The following is a 23,187-nucleotide window of genomic DNA, read 5'->3' on the forward strand; positions in this document are numbered from 1 at the left end:
GCTCCACCCCTAGGGCGGGGCCTGAGGGATCAACCAATTGCGTGAGGAACCGAACGTCAACGTGGCTACTCCGATGGGGCGGGGCCTGAGGGACAGACCAACTAGTTGGGGGAAGATCTGAGGAATGTACCAACTGAACGGGAATAGAGGCTCAAAGGACGTAATTACTGTGCAAATATCAAGCTCTAAGGGATGTACCAACTGTATTGGGAGCCGAGTCCGAGGGACACAACAGCTGAGCGGGTGGAAGGATTTGAGGAATGTACCAACTATGCAGGGTTCAACTCCCCCGAGAGGCGGGCCTAAGGAGGATACCAACAAGATGGGGGTGTGGCCTGCGGAACGTACCATCTGCGCGGGGGCGGGGCCGAGCGACGTACCAGCTGCGCAGGGGCGGGCCATCTCGCCTGTTGCCCAGCGCGGGATGCGCGTGGGCGCGTGTCGCTGTGGCGCCACTGCGCTTGCTGTGCTGTGCTGTGCTGTGCTGTACGGGAGTTTGTGCCGGAGTCAGAGCTTGCTGACCAGAGGCCCCGGTAGGAAAATTGCCGAGCACAGCACAGAGTTCCGGTGATGCTTGCGCTTTCAGCTTCGTTGGGTGACTGGTGCGCGGTACTCCTCTGTTTGGAGCCTGAGTTGTGGTCGGGAAAATGGATTTAATCTGAAGAGACTGAACAGGACTAGAACACACTACATTTGCAACGTGCTTTGCACAGGGTAGGCGTGGGAGCGACAGCGGCTTGGGAGCCCCTTTTTCCCCCCTCCCACCATAGTTTCTTTTTCTGGTTGGTGCCATCCCCATTTACACCCGTCGTCGTGCTGTAAATATTTGTTGAGTATACACTGTAGGCTAAAAGTGTGTATCTGTTTATTCATTAAATATTTGCTGACGGCATTTTCCCCTGTCTTGTCAACTAGAAAGACAGGAGTGTCTGCTTAGACTGCAGCTTGCACAGACCACGGGATTCAAACTCAGAGGCCAGGCAATCGTGCAGTTCTACCTGGGAAGTAGAGGGAGCAATCAGAGTTAAAGGTCATTCTTTGCTATAGAACATTGTGAGTTCCAGGCCAGTTTGAGCTACAAGAAACCCTGGATGGGGGAGGGGCTATAAAGTGATTCATTTGCAAGATGCCCCCCCGAATGGTGGTCTCCCTTTGAGAAAGACCAGTCCCTTTCCCTCAGCAGGAAAAGGCCCTTTTGCCCTTGGGTTTGAGACTCCAGGTTGCCTCTGTTGTTAACTGGCCCTGCTGTTTGCTCTCACCGTTTGCACAGGGAGCCCACCCTCTGTCACCCTTGGCCACTGACAGCAGCGAGGATCGTAGTGGAACTGGCCCACAGAGGAATGCAGGCACTCCACCTTCAACACCGCAGTCCCGGCAGCTACAGGGTCAAGGCCAGGGCGTCCTATGTGGATGAGACCCTGTTTGGCAGCCCTACAGGAACCCGGCCCACTCCACCAGCCTTTGACCCACCCTGGGTGCAGAACTGTGACAGATGGAGAGGAGTGGGCCCAGGACCACCGAAGGTCTCTCTGGTCAAGAGAGACTGTGAGTCTACCCCCTCCAGGGGCAGCACCCCAAACCTCACACCAAGGAAGAGAAACAAATACAGGTAACAGGGTGGGGGTATGCTCCTGTACTAATGATGGCTTTCTTGGTCTCTTTTGTTGTGACAAAATACTCTCTGCAGAAGCAACTTAGGCCAGAAGGGGTTTGTTGTGGTCCGTGGTTGCACAGTTGTTGCTATAAGAAGTCACAGCAGTGAGGGCTGGGGCCAGCAGGCCACATGCATGCCTGCTCCACTGCACACTGTCTTCCTTTCCTTCGGTCCCAGAGCACCTCACCCCCTCTTCTGACACTCCAGGCACACACATGTGGTGCATAGACTTCCGTGCACGTAAGACACTAGTACTAAGAGGAAGATGCGTCGTAGGAACACCCACGGGGCAACCTGACTTAGGCATCCGTCTCTGCCGCTCTCTGCCAAGTTGACAACTGAAGCCGACCATCAGAGCCATTGGGCTCCCTGGTACAGCCTGGCTGTTTACCTGCTGTGTGGCTGTGGGCAGCACCTTGATTTCTCTGAGCCAGTTTACTCAGAAAATAGAACGATGCTCCCATTAAATGGGAGTGGGGAATATTGGGGCACAGCGGCTGAATGCTGCCATCGATGTCTTGATCATTGGTAGTGTTGTCTGGTGAATGGCTCAGTGGGTGAAGGCTCCTGTCTCAGAAGCCTGGTGACCTGTGATTGCTGGAACCTTCATGAAGGTGGAAGGACAGAATGACTCCACAGTGTCGTCCTCTGACCTCCATACGGGTGCCACGGTCTGACCATGCCCACATATCCACATCATGCGCATATAGTAATAATAAGTTTAAAATCCTTTTTTAAAAAATACTTATTTATTATGTATACAGTATTCTGTCTGCTTGTATGCCTGCAGGCCAGAAGAGGGCACCAGATGTCATTACAGATGGTTGTGAGCCACCATGTAATTGCTGGGAATTGAACTCTGGACCTTTGGAAGAGCAGACAATGCTTTTAACCACTGAGCCATCTCTCCAGCCCCCCTAAAATACTTTTAAAGGAAATTCTTGGAGGGGGCGGAACTTCAGGCCAAAAAAACAATTGTATCTCTGCTGAGCTCACGTAGAGTTTTTTGAAAGGTACATTTGTATTTGGTGATTTTTGTGTGTGAGGCTTGTGTACTGGTGGAGGTCAAAGGACAACTTGTAGGAGTCCGTTCTTTCCTTTTACCACGTGGATCCTGAGGATTGAACTCGGCCACAAGCATCCATACCCGCAGAACCGTCTTGCTGACCCAAGCTCCTGTAGAGTTTTGTTTTTCCTAAACAACAGCATGACGACTGTTTGCGTGGCACTTAATGGACTTAATTACTCCATTAATCTGGAGCAGGGTAGATGCAGGAGGGTGTCTGTCGTTTGATGCACAAGATTTGAACATGTACGGGTATTCATAAGGGCTTCTGGAGCGGCTGTAGTTAGGACTCTTGATGGTAGGCTCATATGAGGGGCCCTTTTAGGACTGCTCCCTTCTCCAACATGTCTGTGTTTAGAAGAAGAGGGAGACAAGCCCCAGCTGTTTTGGGCTAATGCCTATTGATGCCTATGAGCCTATTGAAGAGTGTCAGGGTCCAAGGGTGCCATGCAGACTCCGGATACCTAAGAGCCTATTGAAAAATGCTGGGCTCCGAGAGTGCCAGGCAGGCTATGGATACCTATGAGCCTATTAAAGCATGTCGAACCCCCGACAATGCCAGGCAGGCTCGGGATGCCTATAGAATGTCAGGGCCCTTAGGGTGCCGGGCAGGCTCTGGCTGTTTCCATAGCTGGTGGGGAGTGGGGTTATAGAGACCTCTAGTGTGCCATCCCAGGTCACTGTGTTCTTCTCTTTTCTAGGTTGATTGGCCACACCCCCTCCTACTGTGATGAGTCCCTGTTTGGCTCCCGGCCACAGGGCACCAACAAGGAGGGGTCTCAGACAGCCATAGGGGATACTGCCAAGCTCTGGACCCTTTTCTGGACACCACCAGCCACCCCTAGGGGCGGCCACTCACCTCGCCCCAGGGAGACCCCACTTCGAGCCATTCACCCAGATGGACCCTCCAAGACAGAGCCCAGCGTGGCAACAGGCTCCCAGAAGATGTCCCAGGAGGGGTTAGATGCACCTTCCTCTCTGGGACGGAGACGTTCCCATTCACTCGCCCACCTAAGTGTCCCCAGCATGAGCCATCCTGCTTCCAGTGTCCCCCAGGCCAATGGACCTCGGAGTCCCCGACCTTCCACATCAGGGATGACTGTTCGGAGTCCCTTGGTCACTCCCAGGTCACGGTCAGGCAGAGTTTCAGAGCCAGCTGCCCCTCAACAAGGGGCCGGCCCCCCCAAGCCAAAGCCTCCTTGGAAATGAGGCTCTCATCAGGTAACCCTCTGGCTCACAGCAAGGATTCAGCTCAGGTGCAGTACTATGGGGACCAGTGTCTCCAGTGCCTCCAAGCACTAGAAAAGCCTCCTGAGGCTCCATGGTGAGGATGGGCTATGCTTCCCTTTGTCCTCACAAGCTCAGGACTCCCTAGCCGCCTGTGCGGGGTATTTGGGGTCCTTTGAGATATCTCTCTGGCCATGGCGCAGCCTCTTTCTGCATTGGTGCCAAACCCCACCCAGCTCCCTGCTCAGGATTCAGTTTCTACAGGGGTCTGGGTGCCTCGAGAGAGTTTCCTGGGCTGCATGTGAACCCTGAGGGTGGAACATGGGGGAGACATTTTAATATTCATGTATTTATTCATTCCATGTACTAAATGTATTTAGCTCATCAAAGCTTAGTGGTGTGTTGCTTTTTCCCCCCTTAAGTAAAGGCCTCAGTCAATTTAAACAGTAGAGTTAAACAACCAAGGGTGATTTGAGCATGTGGCATATATGACAGTGGCTGCTGAGGTCTGAGGACATCTGTCCTGTCTGTTCTGTGACACCATACATGGGTGGGTGGGTGGGTGGTTCCTGCCAGCTCAGGACACAGTGAGAGTCCTTTGCTAACAATTGTCTTGCTAGGGGGGACGGGGATGTAGCTTGGTAGTAGGATGTTTGCCTCACATACATGAATGGAGCCCTGGGATCAGTCCCCAGCAGCCTCCTCCCTCAACAAAACAGAACAGGACTTAGTGATGAGCAAGCTGGAAAAGGCAGCCAGGGACAGGGAGCCTGGCTGCTGGGTGTGCTGCAGTGGGGCCCTGGGCCTCAGAGCTTCCCTGCGTGATGACAATGGGAGTCTTGAGCCTCTCCTGGTCCCCCTCCTTCTCTGAGCATTTCAGGGAGCCCAGGGTGCACCTCACCATTGTCTAGGTGTAGCCAGACCCAGGGACATTTGTAATCATGTGCAGAGGTCTGACAGACATGCCTGGGTACAGACTGCACTGTAGCCTCAGAGGATGTTAAGATTCTAGAACTTTCACAAGAGAATGGTTAGTCTACCTCCTTTTTTTTCTGTCCGTTCCTTTCATGTTGATAGGCACAGGCTAAAAATAGAAGTACATATTCTCCTCCCGTCTACACTAAAGCTCGGCTGGAGCCCAGGGTGATGCCACCAGGTAACCGCTACCAGGCTGTGGTGTCAGAGCACTTGGGGGTGACAATAGGGGCAGCCTGATGGGAACCACAAAAGGTGGAGGAGGGGGCACTGGAGAGATGACCCAGCAGTTAAGAGTGTTTACTGCTCTTCCAGAGGGAGGACCCACATCAGGTGGCTCCTAACCGCCTATCACTCCAGTTCCAGGGGATCCAACACCCTCTGACCTTTTCAGGTGTCAGGCATGCGTGTGATGCACACACACACCCCTTTTAATAAAAAGTTTCTGGGCTATGATCATGCACGCCTTTAATCCCAGCACTTGGGAGGCAGAAGCAGGCGGATCTTTGTGAGTTGAAGCCAGCCTGGTCTACAGAACGAGTTCTAGGACAGCCAAGGCTACTCAAAAAAAAAAAGAAAGAAAAAGAAAAAAATTGGGGCTAAAGGGGTGGCTTGTTGGTTAAGAGACCATAACTGCTCTGTCAGGTCCTGAGTTCAGGCGTCAGTACCCTCTTCTAGGGGCTCACAAACATCAGTAGCTGCAGTTCCACCCAGCTCTGAACTTCACGGGCACAACCACATAAATAAAAATAACCCTTTGGTGTTGGTTGGTTTTCAAGACAGGGTTTCCCTGTGTAGCTCTGGCTCTCCTGGAATGCACTTTGTAGACCAGGCTAGCTTCAAACTCAGAGATCCTTCTACTTCAGCCTCCCAAGTGGTGGGATTAAAGGCAAGGAATCCACCCTCACACCCGGCTCATGCTTTGTGTTTTAAAGTGGAGGAAGGAATCAGTCAGAAGAGGTGGCCTATGCATTTAGAAATCAGAGAAAGGAAGCCAGGCGGTGGTGGCGCACACCTTTAATCCCAGTACTCAAGAGGCAGAGGCAGGCAGATCTCTGTGAGTTTGAGGCCAGCCTGGTCTATAAGAGCTAGTTCCAGGACAGGCTCCAAAGCCACAGAGAAACCATGTCTCGAAAAACAAAAACAAAACAACAACAAAAAAAAAAATCAGAGGGAGGATCACCCTAAGTTCAAGGCCAGTCTGGGCTACATAGGAATACTTTGTTTCAAAATAAAGTTTCAGGACGGCTGCTGCTGCACTATGGAAGACACTGGCCGGAATCCTGGGATATCAGGGTGATGAGATCCTTACAGAAAGGGCTGTTCGGTTTCTATGGGATAGTTCTCAATTTATGAAATTCTAGCAACTAATACTTTTTGGAAATCATGCAAACAATCTAAACGCCAAACAAACAGGAAAACGCTGCCCTCCCAATGGTTCATAGCATAGGGGCAAAGCTTTGGGTGGGTAGACAGTCCCTGAGCAGACCAGAGCTACCTGGTGATGGTGTCTCCATGGCAACGACGGTAGCTCCTGGATTGGGACCAAGGCCTCATTTCTCAATGAAGATGTGGAAGGATGGGGGCCCAAAGCTTGCACCCTCCTCAGGAAAGCTGCACCCATGAGCAACACAGCCTCATCCCAGGGCAGACATGTCTGTTGAAGGGTTAGTCAACAGTGTTGAGAATGGTTTAAATGTTGGTTTGTTTTTAATTTTAGCCATAATCAAAGCCAGGGATGGAAGGGCTGGGGCGAGGGGTGGAGGTTGTGGTTCGGATCCGGCAGGGCGCGGTTGAAGCTGGGCAGGGGCGGGACCAGGCCAGGCAGTGGTCACTTCTTCTTGCCTTTGGCCTTGCCCTTGGCTTTCTTCTCTTCTTTGCCCTTCTCCTTCTCCTTGCCCTTCCCTTTGTCTTTGCCTTTCCCCTTTCCGCGCTTCTTCTTCTTGGATCTGAGCATGGAGCGCACCAAGTAGCCCTTCCACACGGCCTGGATGAGCGTGGCGGCCCTTACCATGCGCACCATCTCGCGCTCTGCCTCCACCCGCTTCTTGGAGTTGATCTCACTCTCAGCGCGGATCTGGGCGAACTCCTCGACCAGCACTCCATGCCTCTCCTTCAGCTCCTCCAGCTGCATCTTCTCCTCCTTGTGGATGCTCTCAAGGTCCTCGTATTCGTCCTAGGTGAGGGGCAGGGCTGGGGATGCAGCACCCGGCATGGCTTCCCACGTTCCCTGTCTTCCGCCCCAGCCAGGTAAGATGCTGGGCCTGTCTGTACCTGGGCCACTCCAGGAAGGACCCAACTGAACAGATCTCGGGATGGAGGGAAGGACAAGGGCAGCAAGGTGTGCAAACCTAAGTGTGCGTGTGTTCTTGTTTAAGTGCACATGTGAATGCATGTGGTGCACGTGTGTGTGTGTGCCTGTACGTGCGTGTGCGTGTGGGTGCAGGCTAGAGGTCAACATCAGGTGTCCTCCTTAATCTCTCAACCTTACTTTTTTGAGACAGGCTCTTTCACTGAACTGGAACTTGCTGGTGTCACTGCACTGGCAAACTCCCAGAATCTGCTTGTCTCTGCCTCCTGGCACGGTGATTACAACTGTACACTGTGGCTTTCAGCTTCTTACATGGGTGCTGGTGATGGGAACTCAGGTCCTGGTGTTTCTGTTGGCAAACATCCTAGAAACTGAGCCAGATCCCCAGCCGCTGGCCCTAGCATTGGAGTCTAGATTCTCTGCACCTTTAGGAGATTTTCTTTTAAGCTCCTGGTTTTCCAGACAATTCCCAATAAATGCCAGTTTATGGGATCAAGTGACCTCCCTCCCGACTTCAGTTTGAAAGGCCGCTCTCAGACACATGGGTTGGAGGCCTGGTCTCCAGCTAGGTGGCGCTGTTGAGAGGCGACTGAATCATGAAAGCGCCAACCTCATCCATGGGTTAACCAGCTGATGGTTAACATCAGGAGCGGGCTTTCCCAAACGAAGTAGTTTCTTGGGGGGTGGGCCCTTGAAAGGTATCTTCTCTTTGGTCTGTGTCTCCCTCCTCTTCTTCCTCCACCCTTCAACCGTCTTTTTCCTTCTCCTTGTTCAGCCACTCTGTGGTGAACATTCCTGCTCCCCTCTCTATGACGCTCTCTCCTCAGGCAGAAGGCTGTGGGGTCAGGTAACCATGAACTGTACTCTCCAAAACTTGGAGCCCAGACAAACTTTTCTACCCTTTCTCAGGTATTTTACCACAGAGCCAGGACACAGAGGATCTCACTCCACAGAGCCAGGACACAGAGGATCTCACTCCACAGAGCCAGGAAAAAGAGGATCTCACTCCACAGAGCCAGAAAAAAGAGGATCTCACTCCACAGAGCCGGGACACAGGCCACCACCACTGAGCAGCTTCACAGAGGCTCAGAGCAGAAAGATCTGTCTCAGGTGACCCCAGCGTCCCCCATTCTGTCCCTCATCCCTCTTACTGCAATTCACACCAACTTCCACCTTCCTCTCTTTCTGCCCCTTCTTTCCACCAACACCTACTGAGTATCCACCGTGGGCAGAACACTTTGAGGACAAGGACTGAGCTGAGCTGTCAGGGTCAGAGTCCGCTGTGGCACTCAGGAGACTCTGTAGGGTTTGTTTTGTAGTACCGGACCCTGTGCACACTAGGCAGGAGCTGAACCACCCAGCTGTGGCCACACCACACACCCAGCACACAACCTGTGCTGGGGCCCATAAAATGGACACCAGCCTCACAGCTCCTGTATCAGGGGAGCACTCTGGTCTGGCTGAGAGGGGTCCTGCTTGCCTTTCTCTGACCAGGCGTGGCCTTAAACTGTCTGGTGTGAACTCTCAGCTCTCCAGGCCTGCCCAGGTCAGGGCCAGGGGCCACCTGTGTCCACCCAGGCTCCCACTGCAGGTCAGGACTTATCTAGACCTAGTTCGGGGCTCAGACACATTCAGTAATGGTGTCTCATGAACCCTCCCGTCAGGGTCTCAGGACACACCTTGCAGCCTGTGTTTCTCATGGTCAGATCCAAACTCAAAAAGGCCATCTGATGTCAGGTGACACAGCTGTGCCTCCCTGCCTTATTCTGGAGCCTGGTACCTTTTAGGTGCTCAGTAAGTGCTCGGTAACAGTAGCGGGGTGGACTCCCCTCTGAACTGGGAGCAGGCAGGGGCTAAACCAGGCTGGAGGAGGGGACAACATCCTTCTGGACGGATCTGGCTTGCAGGAGGAGCCCCCAACACATACCTGCTTCTCGGTCATCTCCATGTCATATTTCTGGATCCAGTTCTCAATTTCAGTCTCCACTTTATATTTTTTCTTAAACAAAAACAAAAGAGTCCAGGGCCAGTAAGTTGGCTCAGTAGGTAGGTAGAGGCGCTTAGGGCTTGAGTTTTATCCCCTGACCCCACAAGGTGGCAGGAGAGAACTGACAGCAGAGCTATCCTCTGATCTCCACACAGGCATTGTGGTGTATGTGCATGCAAGCACACGCACGCATGCATACATACACACGCGCACACACATGCATGCACACGCATGCACGTGCACACACACACAAATATTTTGTTTTAAAGGGTCAGCTCCCAGATGAGAATGTGCCTCAGAACCTTTGCCTAGCACAAATGAGGCCCTAAGTTTAAAAATTAAATATACTTGGGGCTGGAGAGATGCCACAGCAGTTAAAAACACTGTTTTCTCTTCCAGAGGACCCAGGTTGAATTCCTATCATCCACATGGTAGCTCACAACCCTCCATAACTCCAGTTCTAGATCCAACACCCTCTTTTGGGCTCTGTGGGCACTGCATACATGTGGTACACGGACATATAAACACACACATGTAGGCAATACATAAAATAAAAACTTAAAGAAAAAGAAAACACTTGGGTCAGGCATGGTAGCACACACCTTTGCTCCCAGCACTAGGGAGGCAGAAGCAGGTGGATCTCTGAGTTTGAAGCCAGCCTGGTCTACACATACAGAGTGAGTTCCAGGACAGCCAGAGCCTGTCTCAATAAGTAAGTAAGAACACACTTTTTCAGCTGGGCAGTGGTGGTGCATGCCTTTAATCCCCCCCTAAAATAAACATCCCCCACTACATAAAACAGAACGTGACTCTGCCATAGAGAGAAATGAAGCAAGACATAGCCTCTACCATGGGTGAACTACAAGATGGCAGTGAGGGAGGAACCTCACGCCCACCTGTGCGCTTCCCCCACCACCCCCTCCCAGGAGGTACACCTACTCCTGGGCCAGCCCTGCCCTGTCCCCTCTGCCCCCCTGAGACCTCAGGGCACCTTCCTTAGGGCCTGCTCCACCTCCCGATTCTCCATCACCAGATTGTGATACTGTGTACGAAGCGCCAGGATCTCTTGCTGTATCTTGGCCAGCCTGGCCTGGGAGGCCCGGTAATCCACCTTCTGCTGTTTCTCCGCCTCCTGCTTCGTGCGGAGGAGGCTGATCTCCGAGAACTTGAACACCTGGTGCAGGTGATTCTTCAGTTCTTGGATCACAAAATTCTCCTTCTCCACCTAGGCAGGGACGAATGAGGATGGGGCCCCATTAATAGCCACGTAGCACCCCACAATCACAGGGGCAGCTGGCCTTTGGTTGTGTCCTCCCTTAGAGTTCTGAACCTGCCAGACTTATGCTCCCCACCACCTAAAAAAGAGGTCAACAAATAAAGGCACAAAGACCAGATCCGGACAGCCATATCTGTCAATAAAGTATTATTGGGACACAGCCCTTTTGTTCTGACACTGTTCATGGCTGCTTCCATACTAACAGCAGAGTCATGTGGAGAACACTGGCCCACTGAGCCCAGGGTATGGATTGTGTGATCCTTTGGAGATGAAATATAGAGCAAAAAAAAAAAATGCAGGCTGCTGTTGCTCACCTGTGACAAGTATATGGAAGACAGTAGCTACATCTGAATTGCTGAATTGTAACTGACCCTGAGATTCATTATAATACACTAACTAGTCAAGTCAGTGTTGTGGGTGGGTGGGGGGTGTAAATGCAGGCACACTTCAAGCTGCCTGCAGAACCTCTGAATATTCAAATACTCAAACTCCTCCATACGATGGAACACAGCTGTAGGGTAGCCTGCTGTGCCTCTCTGTACCTGTGCATGGGTGTGCTTATGTGCACACCCTCACGTATCAGCCACCTCTCTCTCTCACTGACCTGGAGCTAGGCTAGGCTGGCCAGCCAATGGTCTGAGGGGAGGGGCCCTCCCGTCCCTGCCTACCCACTGCTGAAATTACAAAGGTACACACACTACTGTGGAGGATCGCAACCACATACTCCATTACAAGATGGCGCTGGCATCCGGTTTCACCGCCAGGTGAATAAGATAACGCACATGTGCTTGGTAACTTTCCACTGCTCTCCCTGCCTACTCCCGAGGCATCATCTGGGATAATGGGCAGCGGACCAATCCAAGAGTGACACGTCCGAAGCAAGGACTGTTTCCTATATAAGGGATGGGTTCCCTCATTCTGGGTCTCTGCTTTGGAAGCTTATGCTCTCTCTCTCAAGACGCATTAAAGCTTTTCTGCAGAAGGATCCTAAGTGTCCCGTGTCATTCTTGCCGGCGAGACAGTAGCGCGGGACACTACCATACCAGCTTAAAAAAAAAAATGGGCTCCGAGGCTCAAACTCAGGTCCCCCGGGCTGTACAGAACGCTTTTATTCACTGAGCCATGCCCAACCCTGTATTTTTCTTGAGCCAGGGTTTCTCTGTGTAGTCTTAGCTCACCTGGAACTCTATACACCAGGTTGGCCTTGAACTCACAAACGTCTGCCTGCCTCTGCCTCTGGGATGCTGGGATTAAATGCATGTTTCAGGGGCTGGAGAGATGGCTCAGTGGTTAAGAGCACTGACTGTTCTTCCAGAGGTCCTGAGTTCAAGTCCCAGCAACCACATGGTGGCTGACAACCATCTGTAATGAGATCTGGTGCCCTCTTGTGGCCTGCAAGCATGTATATATACACTGTATACACAATAAATAAATATTTAAAAAAATAAAGGCATGTTTCATCACCAGCCAATCCTTTTTATAATAATATTTCACTTTTTTTTTTGCTTCAGTACTTTTGGGTTTCAGATTTCTTTCCTTTCCAGATTTAATATAATTTTAAACCTGTGTGTGTGGATGTGTGTATGAATGCAGTTGCCTGTGGTGTCCAGAAGAGGGCAACATCCCTGGGAGCTGGAGTTACAGGGGTTTGTGAGTTGCTGGACATCAGTGTTGGGAACTGAAATCTTCCGCTCTGCTAGAGCAGTACAGACCGGGTGTGAAGGCACAGACCTTTAATCCCAGCACTCCAGAGGCACAGGCAGGGGGATCTTTGTGAGTCCCAGGCCAGCCAAGGCTGTATAGTGAGTCCCTGTCTCAAAGGAACAGTATGCACTTTTAACCACTGAGCCGGCTCTACAATCCCTCCCCCATGAGTCTGCCATCTATCCTACACAAGACGAAGAACTCACTTAGCTGGTGACAAAGACACTTTGCCAACCCCTGGCTGGGAAAGCCTCCCTCACCATCTCGCTCAGTCCCCCTTTCTTTATCCTTCTTGTCTTAGTGGCGGTGTCCCTGGTTCTCCTGGCCCGAGTTATTCTCTTGTACTATCCCTTCACAGTGCCCGTCCTTACCCTTCATCACACTTCTTCCAAACAGCAGTCAACTAATTCCTTAATGCCTTCCTCGTGTCCTGTGATCTGCCCTAGCAAAATGCTCGCAACAATCTCTACAGAGTAATTGAAGAGAAAGCTATTTGAATCAATGAGAGAAAACCCAAGTCCCGAAGGGCTTCATAACCTGAAGGATGCTGGGAAGTATACCTCTGACTCCTTATTCTTCAGCACCTCTGCCAGCTCAGCCTGGAGGGTGTCAATGACTTCTTGGTTCCTTTCATTCCTCCGGTTGATGTCCCGTATGAATTGGTTCTTCTCCTTCACCTCCATAGGGCTGGTGAGTAGCTTTTCAAAGAGGAAGCCCCGAAGCTCCACCAGGCTGTCCAGGAGGCACTGGGCCCCCGGGCTTCTGCCTGGTGCCTGCATCTGCAGCAGAGTGATGACCTGGGAGTCACTGAACAGGAGCCTCAGGATAGTCTTGGTGGAGTCTCGGAACTGGTGCATCAGTGGCCACAGGCTGGCCCTGCATAGCTCTATGGATAGTAGGAGGTCCTGGTACCAGACTTCCTCAGTTTCCTCCTGTTCCTCCAGCTGCTTCTGTTTCTCCTGCAGGAAGCTGGCGCCCTCCAGCAAGACCTGGCCAATGTCCAGATGCTCTCTTATGGCCCTCACCAAGTCTTCAGGGAACATTCCCTCCAGAACCTCTGGGTGGGACTCCACGTAGGACATCAGGGTCACCAGCCCCACATTTTGTATGGCCTCATCCAGGACTGACATGATTCTCTTGGCTTCGATGGTGCTGAGCTTGGATTTGGATGGGGCCAAGGTCTTCATGGGCTCAGCTCGGATTATGTCTGTCCTCAGTGGGATTCTCTGTATGGCCAGGCCATGGTAGGAAGGGGCCATGCTGAAGAGGTCAAAGGCCATCTCTGGAGCAGCTGGCTTTGCCTCTATATACCCTGGCACTGAGATGTCAGCCAACTCAAGGCTCTCTTGGCTTTCACAATCAGCAACCCTACAAAGAAAGAAGTGGCTGTTAGGTATGGCAGACGGCCTTGACGGCCACTGTACAGAACCTGGAAGCTACTTTTAGCTCTTTGGTCTTTGCAGTTTTTAATTGTGACTTGGGTTTTTGCTTGTTTGTTTTTGAGATAGGGTCTTTTACAGCCTAGTCTGTCCTTAGCCCTGACGCAAGTGCTGGGATTGCAGGTGTGTACCACCCTGTCAGGCTGATCTCTTAGCGTTGTGATGATGCTTGGTGCTTGACTGAGCCGGCAGAGTAAAGGGACTGCGGTGGAGGCACACACACCAGGCAAGAAACAGTCACATTACCTGCGTGGCAGACACAGAGAGAGGCCAGCTCTAGGCAGCTGAGGTCCCCCAGCAGTGTCCCAGCAGGGAGAAGATGTGAGGGGAGGGCTCAGGGGCAGCAGACCCCAGAGGAGTCGGGCTATAGCTGGGAGTGCTGTCCGGGCAAAGCAGAGCGTGGGCAACGTGCCACGCCCCCACCCGCATTTCTTCCCCATGGCAACCCAAAGCAGTGGTCACAGAGTGCCGGATCAGTAGCCCAGGATCCAGAGGAGGCTAGGACAAGGAGCTACAGGTCACAGGGTAGGAGGGGACCTGAACACAGGAGGACAGGTCACAGGGTAGGAGGGGACCTGGACACAGGAGGACAGGTCACAGGGTAGGAGGGGACCTGGACACAGGAGGACAGGTCACAGGGTAGGAGGGGACCTGGACACAGGAGGACAGGTCACAGGGTAGGACATGGATAGGACAGGACACAGACACAGACAACTGAACAGGTCACAGCCAACAACGAGGCAAAAGCAAGCAGGGTGGGGACAGTGTACCAGCACATGTCAGGAGTGTGTATGTTCAGATGAGTGTAGTGTGTATATATATGTAGGTGTACAAGTCGTGTAGTATGTACATGTGTATAGGTATGTGCATGTGTGCATATAGTGTTTGTATATAGATGTACATGTATGTGTAGGTGGGTATGTGTGTATAGTGTGTACATGTGCATACAGTGTTCATAAGTGTAGGTATGCATGTATGTGGGTAAGCATGTGTGGGGGTGTGCACATGTGTGTAGTGTGTTTGTATGTATGTATGTATGTGCACGCACATATTAGTCCATATACAGGCCAGAGGTAACCATCGGGTGTCTTCATTTATCCATCTCCTCCTTGTTTGTTGAGACAGGGTTTCTCACTGAAGCTGGACCTCACCAAGCAGGTAGGCTGGCAGCCCAGCGAGCCCTTGGGCTCCTCTTCTCCCACCTCTCTACTGGGATTACAAACTCTTGCCAACGTCCTTGACTCTTTTTTTTTCTTTTTTTTTGGGGGGGGGGTTCTGAGACAGGGTTTGTTTCTCTGTAGCTTTGGAGCCTGTCCTGGAACTAGCTCTTATAGACCAGGCTGGCCTTGAACTCACAAAGATCTGCCTGTCTCTGCCTCCCGAGTGCTGGGATTAAAGGTGTGCGCCACCACCGCCCAGTTTATCCTTGCTTTTTATGTGAGCACTGGGGGCTGACTTAGCTCATCATGCTTGTGTGGCAGGCACCCTCCCAATGCAGCCCTCCTTCTCCCTGGCCCCAGCCAGGTGATGTCTGAAATTGCTTTGAAACCCGGGGCAGAGTGGTAACAATAGTTTCCGGGGAGGTGGTAGTTTATAAGCCCAGAACCCAGGAGGCTCAGGCAGAGGGATGGCTGAGAGTTCAAGGTCTACCTGAGTACAGTCTCAAAACCCCAAAAGTAAGTTAGTAAATAAATGAAGTTAAACCCAGCGATTGTGGCGCACGTCTTTAACCTCAGCACTCGGGAGGCAGAGGCAGCAGGTCTATGAGTTTCAGGCCAAACTGGTCTAAGACAGCCAGGGCTACACAGAGAAACCCTCTCAAAATACCAAAATAAAAACAAACAAATAAATAAATAACTCACCAGGTGTGACAGGGCAGGCCTGTAATGTCAACACTTAGAAGAAAAGGAGAGAAAGAAGGGAAGGAGGGACAGCCCGCCAGCCCCATTTTCCTGACAAATCAATCCATGTCCTGGACTAGTGATTCTCAACCCTTATGGGTTTTAGTGGGCCTCAACCCTTATGGGTTTGCATATCAGGTACTCCGAATATCAGATATTTACATCACAAGGTAGAAGGTTTGTCTGAACAACCGCCTCAGAAAACTGTGGCGACATCAGAAGTATTTCATCGGCAAGCTGGTTGTGGTGGTGCACACCTTTAACCCTGGCAATCAGGAGGCAGAGACAGGCAGATCTCTGAGTGTGAGGCCAGCCTGGTCTACAGAGTGAGTTCAGGACAGCCTGGTCTACAGAGTGAATTCAGCACAGCCTGGTCTACAGAGTGAGTTCAGGACAGCCAGGGCTACAGAGTGAGACCCTGTCTCAAACAAAACAAAGCAAAAATTCCTGTGGCTTTGGTAGCACAGTGGCTGTGGCAGGAACTTGCAGCAGCTCCATTGGATTCCAGTCCTTACTCCTGGGGGCGGGGCCTGGCTCCCTTTGCTGTAAGGCAGGAATCCTTGGGTTCAATGGGACAAGGCCGAGGGAAACCGAAGTGTGAGTCTGGAACACCATGATGCCATGTATGACATCTCCATGTTCAGCCTGACCCTTCTTCATGCCCCGTGCCCTGCTGACCAGCTCTGATGTCCCCACATGGACCTGACTAATTGTTCACCATCTTTCCCTTCTCCAAAGAAGTGCCTGCCAACAGAAGCAAGGGCCTGTTGGTCTGTTATGCTGACTAGGGAAGCCTGGGAGCGTATGTGGAGGGGAGGACGGAGACTCACTCTTGGACTCCACGAGTTCTCTGCTAGGGAACAGTGGCACTGATGTCTCTGTCTGCTCAAGTCTGTGTCCTTGTCAAGTAAAGGCATCCAGGTTTCCCTCAGAAAACACAGTCTCTCCCCCATCATAAGCATTTGTTGTGGTTCACACAGAACCCCATAGGTTTAAGTGTTAAAGCGCTGGTCCCCAGCCCATGGAGCCACGGCCACCAGAGGTGATGGGACCTTCCTTTAAGAGGAGCAGCAGTGGTGGCACACGCCTTTAATCCCAGCACTTGTGAGGCAGAGGCAGGTGGATCTCTGTGAGTTTGAGGCCAACCTTGTCTACAGAGCAAACTCTAGGACAGGCTCCAAAGCTACAGAGAAACCCTGTCTTGGGGGGGGGGGAGAGGTGGGACCTGGAGGGGAGGTTGTTGGGGTTTTCTTTTTTGGGGGGTGGGTTAATGTTGAGACAGAGTCTTACTATGTAGACCTAGCTGGCCTAAAAGTCACTATGTGGACCAAACTGGCCTTGAACTCACAGAGATCCTCCTGCTTCTGCCTCTGGTTCCTGAGTATTAGGATTAAAAGGCCTGGGTAACCATATCATACCTGGATGGTGCAAGGTTCTTTGGTGACTAGGGCTGTGCCCTTGAAGGGGACACTCACACTGTCCCTCCTCTGTCTCGTTCTCCCTTTCCCTTTTCCTCTCCCCGCCTCCAAACTAACTGGAAGTGAGCAGCTCCTTTCTCACAGGCTCTGCTATGATCTGATGCACGGTCCCACCACAGCCTCCCTAAACAGCAGAGCCACCAGCCACAGCCCAGACCAGCATTACAAGTCATTCACCTCAGGGACCTTGCCGTGGAGAGAGCCAGCTAACACATTAGTCTTGGTGGGACTATCCATCAAACAGTCCTGTCTGCCGAGGAGCAGGGACTCTGGCCGAGGGGAAGCCAAAGAGATAGGAAGTGCCAAGCTCCAGGCTTCTTCCTGCAGACCTACTAATCCAGATGCTGAAGATGGCAAAGGACTCCCTTGGCTTCTGTTGTTTGTGGTCAGAGAGGCTCAGCTGATCAAATATTCAATCAAAGAGCCTTAGGTGGTCAAACAGCGTAGGAGCTGATGATGATGGTCACAGGGACCCAGAGAAAGATGGAGGAGGATGAAGTGCTATGCAGAGCCACAGAAGACTATCTTTAGCTCCTCAAACCGCAGGCAGCTAGGCAACTGGATAAGTCTCCAATATGTCTAAGACAGAGAAGAGCGGCACCAGATCCGCTGTGAAGGACGGGAGGCTCCTGGGCCCGAGTCAGAAACTCTTCAAGGCTGCAGACCCAGCCCAAGGCAGGGCCATCCTGCTTCCCTGGGCCTCATTCCCACTTCCTGCTCTCTCATCTGCAGAGTGAGTTTCCCAGGGACCTTTTCCTGACTATAGAGTGGTTTGGGCCCTCTAAGGATGAAGGGTACCTGCCCCGAGGCCACAGGATGAATGAAGGAAGTGTTGGGTGGACACTGTCCTCAGAGTTCTCCAGGCATCAGTAAAACACCCAGGATTCCTGGGAGACAAAGGCTGGAAACTCAGAGGGGAATGTTTTCAATTTGCTTTCAGTCAAATCGCCTCTTTTGCTTGAAAGGGCAAGCTTGTTTTCTCCGATTACCAAGATGCCCATCAGTTCCTGACAGCTCATTTGGGTGAACAGGGGACGGGAAGGGTGGGGAAAGAAGAGGTGAACGATGACGCCAGCGACAATCACCCAAGAATCTTTCCCTTGAATTCTAATGAGTGCTCCGTGTCCTCTTTGATGCCACCAACCTTCATACTGAAATCGTTGTCAACCCAGCCTCCCCCTTTGAAGATTCTGCCCTCAGATTCTCTGCCCTCAGAGTCAAGCAGGGCTGCAGAAGCACCAGGCTTTCATTGTCATGAATTCTATCAATTTATCTTTATCATGCAAATGTGCCCCACTTCATTCAAATAGGCATGTTGGAGATTTATCACTGTGCTCGCTCCCCCCGCCCCCGCCCCAACACACACAGAGAAGACAAAAGAAACCTGTGACTACTTCACAGACCTAGTGCTGGCTGTGGGGAGGTATGGGAAAGGTGTCTTGACTTAAGGCTCCCTTTTGTAACAGTGGCCGATGTTAGAACTTACCTATGTGCCCAACTCTTCTAAATACACCCACGGTCCCAGCTCTGTGGAGATGGGAGCACGAGGATCACAAGTTCATGACCATCCTGGGCTACACAGTGCGTTGAAGGCTATCCTGAGCTACATAAGGAGACTCAAAAAACCAAAACAAAACAAAACAAAAACCAGGGAGTACTTCCTATGGATGAGTTCCTTTGGTCCTTATAGCCCTACAAGGCCATTTCACAGACAAGAAAGGGAGCTGACAGTGGTACAGGAGTCTAGCCAAGTCATGATGAAAACTTCCATCCATGGCTGGTGAGATAGGCCAGGGGGTAAAGATGCTTGCTACCAAAGCTGAGGACCTTAGTTCAATTCCTGGAACCTATGCTGTAAAGAGAAAACCAACTTCTGAGACCTGTCCTTGACCTCCACACGCATGCAGTGGCATGCCAGCACTCACACACATGCATCATGCGCACGCGCGCACACACACACAATAATAATAATTAGTAGCAGAAGAAAACTTTTATCCTAAGCAACTATCACATGGTAGGTTCTCAGTAAACACACGGGTGCTGGTGGAGGAGGAGACGATGGCCCCACCTTCTCACCACTTCCTGTAGGATGATGCAGATGCAGTACTGAATTCACAAGCCAGATCATGTCCTCCATTAGAGCCAGACAACAATGTCATCAGGTTTGGTTTTTGTTTGCTTGACAGGATCTCACTAATTGCCCAGTCTGGCCTTGACCGCATGATGCCCTGCCTTAGCCTCCCAAGTAGCTGGAAACTGCATTTTGTAGATTATATTTGGTCCTGAAGACCCCTGGGATGGGCTGTGGCAATGGAGCTGGGTGTAGACCTGCCAATAGGTAGGATCTCAGCTGTGGCCAGAGACAGCTGGTGCTTCAGAGACAGGTCAGTGGCCAGTCGCAACTGGGGATAGATGTTCACATTGCTGTTTGCTGTGGTCAACCTTCTGCAGCTTGGGACAGACCTTGGCATGGTCACCTGACCTTCTACAGGCTCCAAAGTGAAAAGGAAGCCAGGGGCTCACTGTGTGGTAATTGAATTCACTTGGAGCCCAGTCCCTGTGGCTCCCACCCAGCCATATATGTTTGGATAAGCTAACCAACCTCTCTAAGGTTTGGCAGCCCCCATGTAAAATGGGGACTGACAGGGGACTTTATAGAACTCTGAACATAATACTGTGTGTGAACATAATACTACCAAACATATCCAGCTTTTGTGATTTTTATTACTAACACTAAAATGACAGGTGAGAGCTACAGAGGTGGCTTGTCGTTAAGAGCACCTGTTGCGTTTACAGAGGACCAGGGTTTGGTTCTAATCACACACGAAGAGACGCATAGTCATGCATAGCTATTGTTCCAAGGGATCTGGTGCACTCTTCAGGCCTCTGATAGTACTGCACATGATGTACATACATTCAGGCAAAACATTCCTATACATTTAAAAGAAAACAAACCTAGAAAGAAAGAAACTCTAAAGTATGATTATGACACATCATTCTATAGACTGAACAGAGCAGGTGCAGAGGCAGGAAGATGCTGGGGGCATTAAGCCCCAGGTTCAGAGGAAAACCCTGCCTCGAAGGAACAGTCGGAGAACTACAGAGGACACAATCCTCTTCTGGCTTCCATGACAGGTGTTTTGAATTCCTTTCTTGGTCACAATACGCTTTGGAAATGTGCACTTCTGGTCACACATTGGATTATTGTGGTGTTTCAAAAAGAGTGGTGCATCTGCTTAGCATGTGTGAGTTCTATCACAGCACTAACACACACACACATATACACACATGTACACACATACATGCACACATATAAATGCATTAAGTAAATGAAATAGAATTTAAAATATAGGCCAGAAGCTGGGGTAGAGTGGGGTGTGGTGGCGCACACCTTTAATCCCAGCACTTGGAAGGCAGAGGTAGGCAGATCTCTGTGAGTTCGAGGCCAGCCTGGTCTACAGAGCAAGTTTCAGAACAGCCAGGGCTACACAGAGAAACCCTGTCTCAAAACACACACACATACAAACAAACAAAATACAGTCTAGAGAGATGGCTCAGTCTGTAAAATACTTGCTGCTCAAATCTGAAGTTCTCTAACACCAATGTAGAAGCAGGTATGATACGCAGAATAAAAATAAAACTCTTCATCTTTAACAAATATCAATTACCAGAGTGTAAAAGATCAACCCAGTAAACACATGTAGGAAGCACAGATTTTGTGTTTACCTGGAGTTTTGATGCTGGAAATTAAACTTAAGGGGGGGGGGAGAAAGAAAAGAAAAAAAAAACCCCAGAACAAAAAACAAAGAAAAAACTTAAGGCCTCATATGTTCGGCACACCTAGTGCTACCCAACTGCATCTTGAGCTTGCATTATTCTTTTTTAAAAATTATTTAAGCTTATTTTATGTTCATTGGGGTTTTGCCTGCATGTATGTGTGTGTGAGGGTGCCAGATCCCCTGGAACAGGAGTCACAGACAGTTGTGAGCTGCCATGTGGGTATAGGTAGTGGACTGGGGTCCTCTGGAAGAGCAGCCAGTGCTCTTAACCACTGAGCCATTTTTTCCGGCCCGAGCCTGCATTATTCTTTTATAATTAAACGTGTTCTAAGAAATTTTAGAAGAAAAATGTATTTCTTTGTCAACTAAAAGAAAAACATCACCTGCATTTGAAAGCATTAGGGTTAAAATATTTTCCTTGGCTATAGGATCTAACCTCGCTGCTATAATAAAAGCTGAGGTCCAAAGATACTTTCCCCTGATGCTCTGTTCCAAATGTTCTTGATTTTTAATCCCTTTTCATTCTAAGAACACTAACTAGGACTTCAAAGGAAAAATGTGTGTGTGTAGGGGGGGTATGTGCATATGAGTGCAGGTGCCTGTGAGGCCTGAAGAGGGCGTTGGATCACCTGGAGGTGGAGTTGAAGGTAGTTGCGAACCACTTGATGTGGGTGTTGGGACCTGAGGCTCCTCTGCAAAAAGTAGTGTGTGCTCTTAATGAACAAACCATCTCTACAGCCCCCAACTTCAAAAGAGCATGTTCCTGCCGCTCAGGCCGCCTCCACCATCCACAGCAAGCACTCAATAAACCCAGTTAAAAATGCGAGTATTTTTGCTATGGGCCAAGAAAATGTCCTTGGAAGTGTTTTGACGGAAAGAGTTATGGTAGAGTGAGTCACGTCGGGGGAGTCCGCAGTTAGCTGAGCAGTCACTGTGCCCATGGCAACTCTTCATTGCCTCATCTCACTCAATCTTCCCAAGAAATTCTTCTTCCTTGCCAGAACGCACAAGGAAACCACGTCTTAAATATATGAGCTAAATTTTAAAGTTAACATCAGAGACAAAATTCTGTGTGTGCAATCAAAATAACCAGGGTGGAGAGATGGCTTGGGGTCTAGTAGCACTGGCTGTTCTCACAGGGGACCCAGGCTCAGTTCCTAGCCTACACACAGTGGCTCATAACCACCTGTCACTCCAGCTCCAGCGGATCCAATGCCCACTTCTGGCCTCCTCAGTTACGGCACACAGCACACATGTTGTGCACATACAATAAAAATAAACAAATCTTTAAGGTGCTTTTTTTTTTTTTTTTTTTTTTTTTTTAAAGAGTGTATCTGGCTCTTTCAGAGGACCTGAGTTTAGTCCACAGCACTTATGGTCAAGCACGTACTCCACCTACACACACATAGTGATCAAAATAATAAAAGCAAAAAGCAAATCGCGAATCTTCAACAAACAAATAACAATTAAAAGAAAAAAAACTAATTAGGCTAGCCTTTAATCCCGGCACTCAGAGGCGGAGGCAGGCGGATCTCTGTGAGTCCCAGGCCAACCAGCGCTACACAATGACACCCTTTCTTAAACACAAACAACAAACGCTTAATTTAAGCATACACTAAAGTGGGATCTGCACCGAGCAAGTTCACCTTGGAACATAGGGCTCCCTAGAGTGGACAGTGGGTGCCTAACAGACTAACTCACCTTCTTCCTTCAACCAAGTTTCAGTCGGATGTCTACACAAATGGTACCACTGAGGGATGAGGGGCGGAGCCATGAAAGACAGGTGGACAGGACAACAGAAAGGACTACCAAAACAAGGATGTCAGTGGTCCTTGCAGGAGGCCTAAAGGAGGCCTGGACCGAGGCAGGGTAGGGTAGTGAGGCCCTGGAGCTAAATGGGCGGGCAGTGGGGCGCGGACCCCTTTGAGGGGGGGTGGTGTCACTGGACGCGCTAGCGCGCCCATGTAGCGCACACGGCACGCAGCTCCGGGGCTTCCCCGCTATCACTCACCCGCTCCTCAAACTGTAAGTTTTTCTGCCCACAGTTAACCATCTCGGCGACCCCCGTGTTGCTAGGTTACGCGCCAATCTTGGAAGGCGGGACTCTGTGTTTGACGGACGTCTTTTTTCACCATTCAACTTTTACTAGGACTGCTTTGGGTCCACCTTCTGAACGATGACCAATCAAAACCACTGTCTCTCTGACGCTCCGCCAATGGAAAGACCGGAGATTCCTGTTGGTTAAGCGAGTAGGGCGGGGAAAGGGGTGGTGCTTCTACGCCCCGCCTTCCCGTCGGGAGGAGGCCTGTGAGTGACGTGCAGATTACCCTGTCAAATTGCATTGCGGCCTCTCTGGCTGCGAATGGCCAGTGGCGTGGGGCCATGGGGTG

General features: G+C 50.7%; 2 protein-coding genes across 3 annotated transcripts; one reads left to right on the forward strand and one right to left on the reverse strand.

The window, feature by feature from the left end:
- The first annotated feature begins 397 nt into the window (after positions 1 to 397).
- Positions 398 to 4,336, forward strand: Rita1 (RBPJ interacting and tubulin associated 1). Its single transcript, XM_048422420.3, has 3 exons — positions 398 to 714; positions 1,271 to 1,609; positions 3,422 to 4,336. The coding sequence occupies exons 2-3, from the start codon at positions 1,341 to 1,343 to the stop codon at positions 3,927 to 3,929; spliced, it is 777 nt and encodes a 258-aa protein (XP_048278377.3). The 5' UTR covers positions 398 to 714; positions 1,271 to 1,340; the 3' UTR covers positions 3,930 to 4,336.
- A 2,274-nt stretch (positions 4,337 to 6,610) lies between these two features.
- Drc10 (dynein regulatory complex subunit 10) lies at positions 6,611 to 22,945 on the reverse strand. Of its 2 annotated transcripts, none has more exons than XM_048422432.3 (5): positions 22,809 to 22,945; positions 12,761 to 13,568; positions 10,212 to 10,445; positions 9,161 to 9,232; positions 6,611 to 7,098 (listed from the first exon to the last, which is right to left on the reverse strand). In XM_048422432.3, exons 2-5 carry the CDS (start codon positions 13,478 to 13,480, stop codon positions 6,754 to 6,756), a joined length of 1,371 nt encoding a protein of 456 aa, XP_048278389.2. In that variant the 5' UTR covers positions 13,481 to 13,568; positions 22,809 to 22,945; the 3' UTR covers positions 6,611 to 6,753. The 2 variants fall into 2 exon arrangements, with proteins under 2 accessions (XP_048278389.2, XP_048278399.2); XM_048422442.3 differs by lacking the exon at positions 22,809 to 22,945 and adding an exon at positions 22,499 to 22,771.
- Between the last annotated feature and the right edge of the window lie 242 nt (positions 22,946 to 23,187).

Source organism: Myodes glareolus, chromosome 2 (genome assembly GCF_982192425.1).
Source record: "Myodes glareolus chromosome 2, mMyoGla1.1, whole genome shotgun sequence".
In the NCBI taxonomy this organism is placed as follows: Eukaryota; Metazoa; Chordata; class Mammalia; order Rodentia; family Cricetidae; genus Myodes; species Myodes glareolus.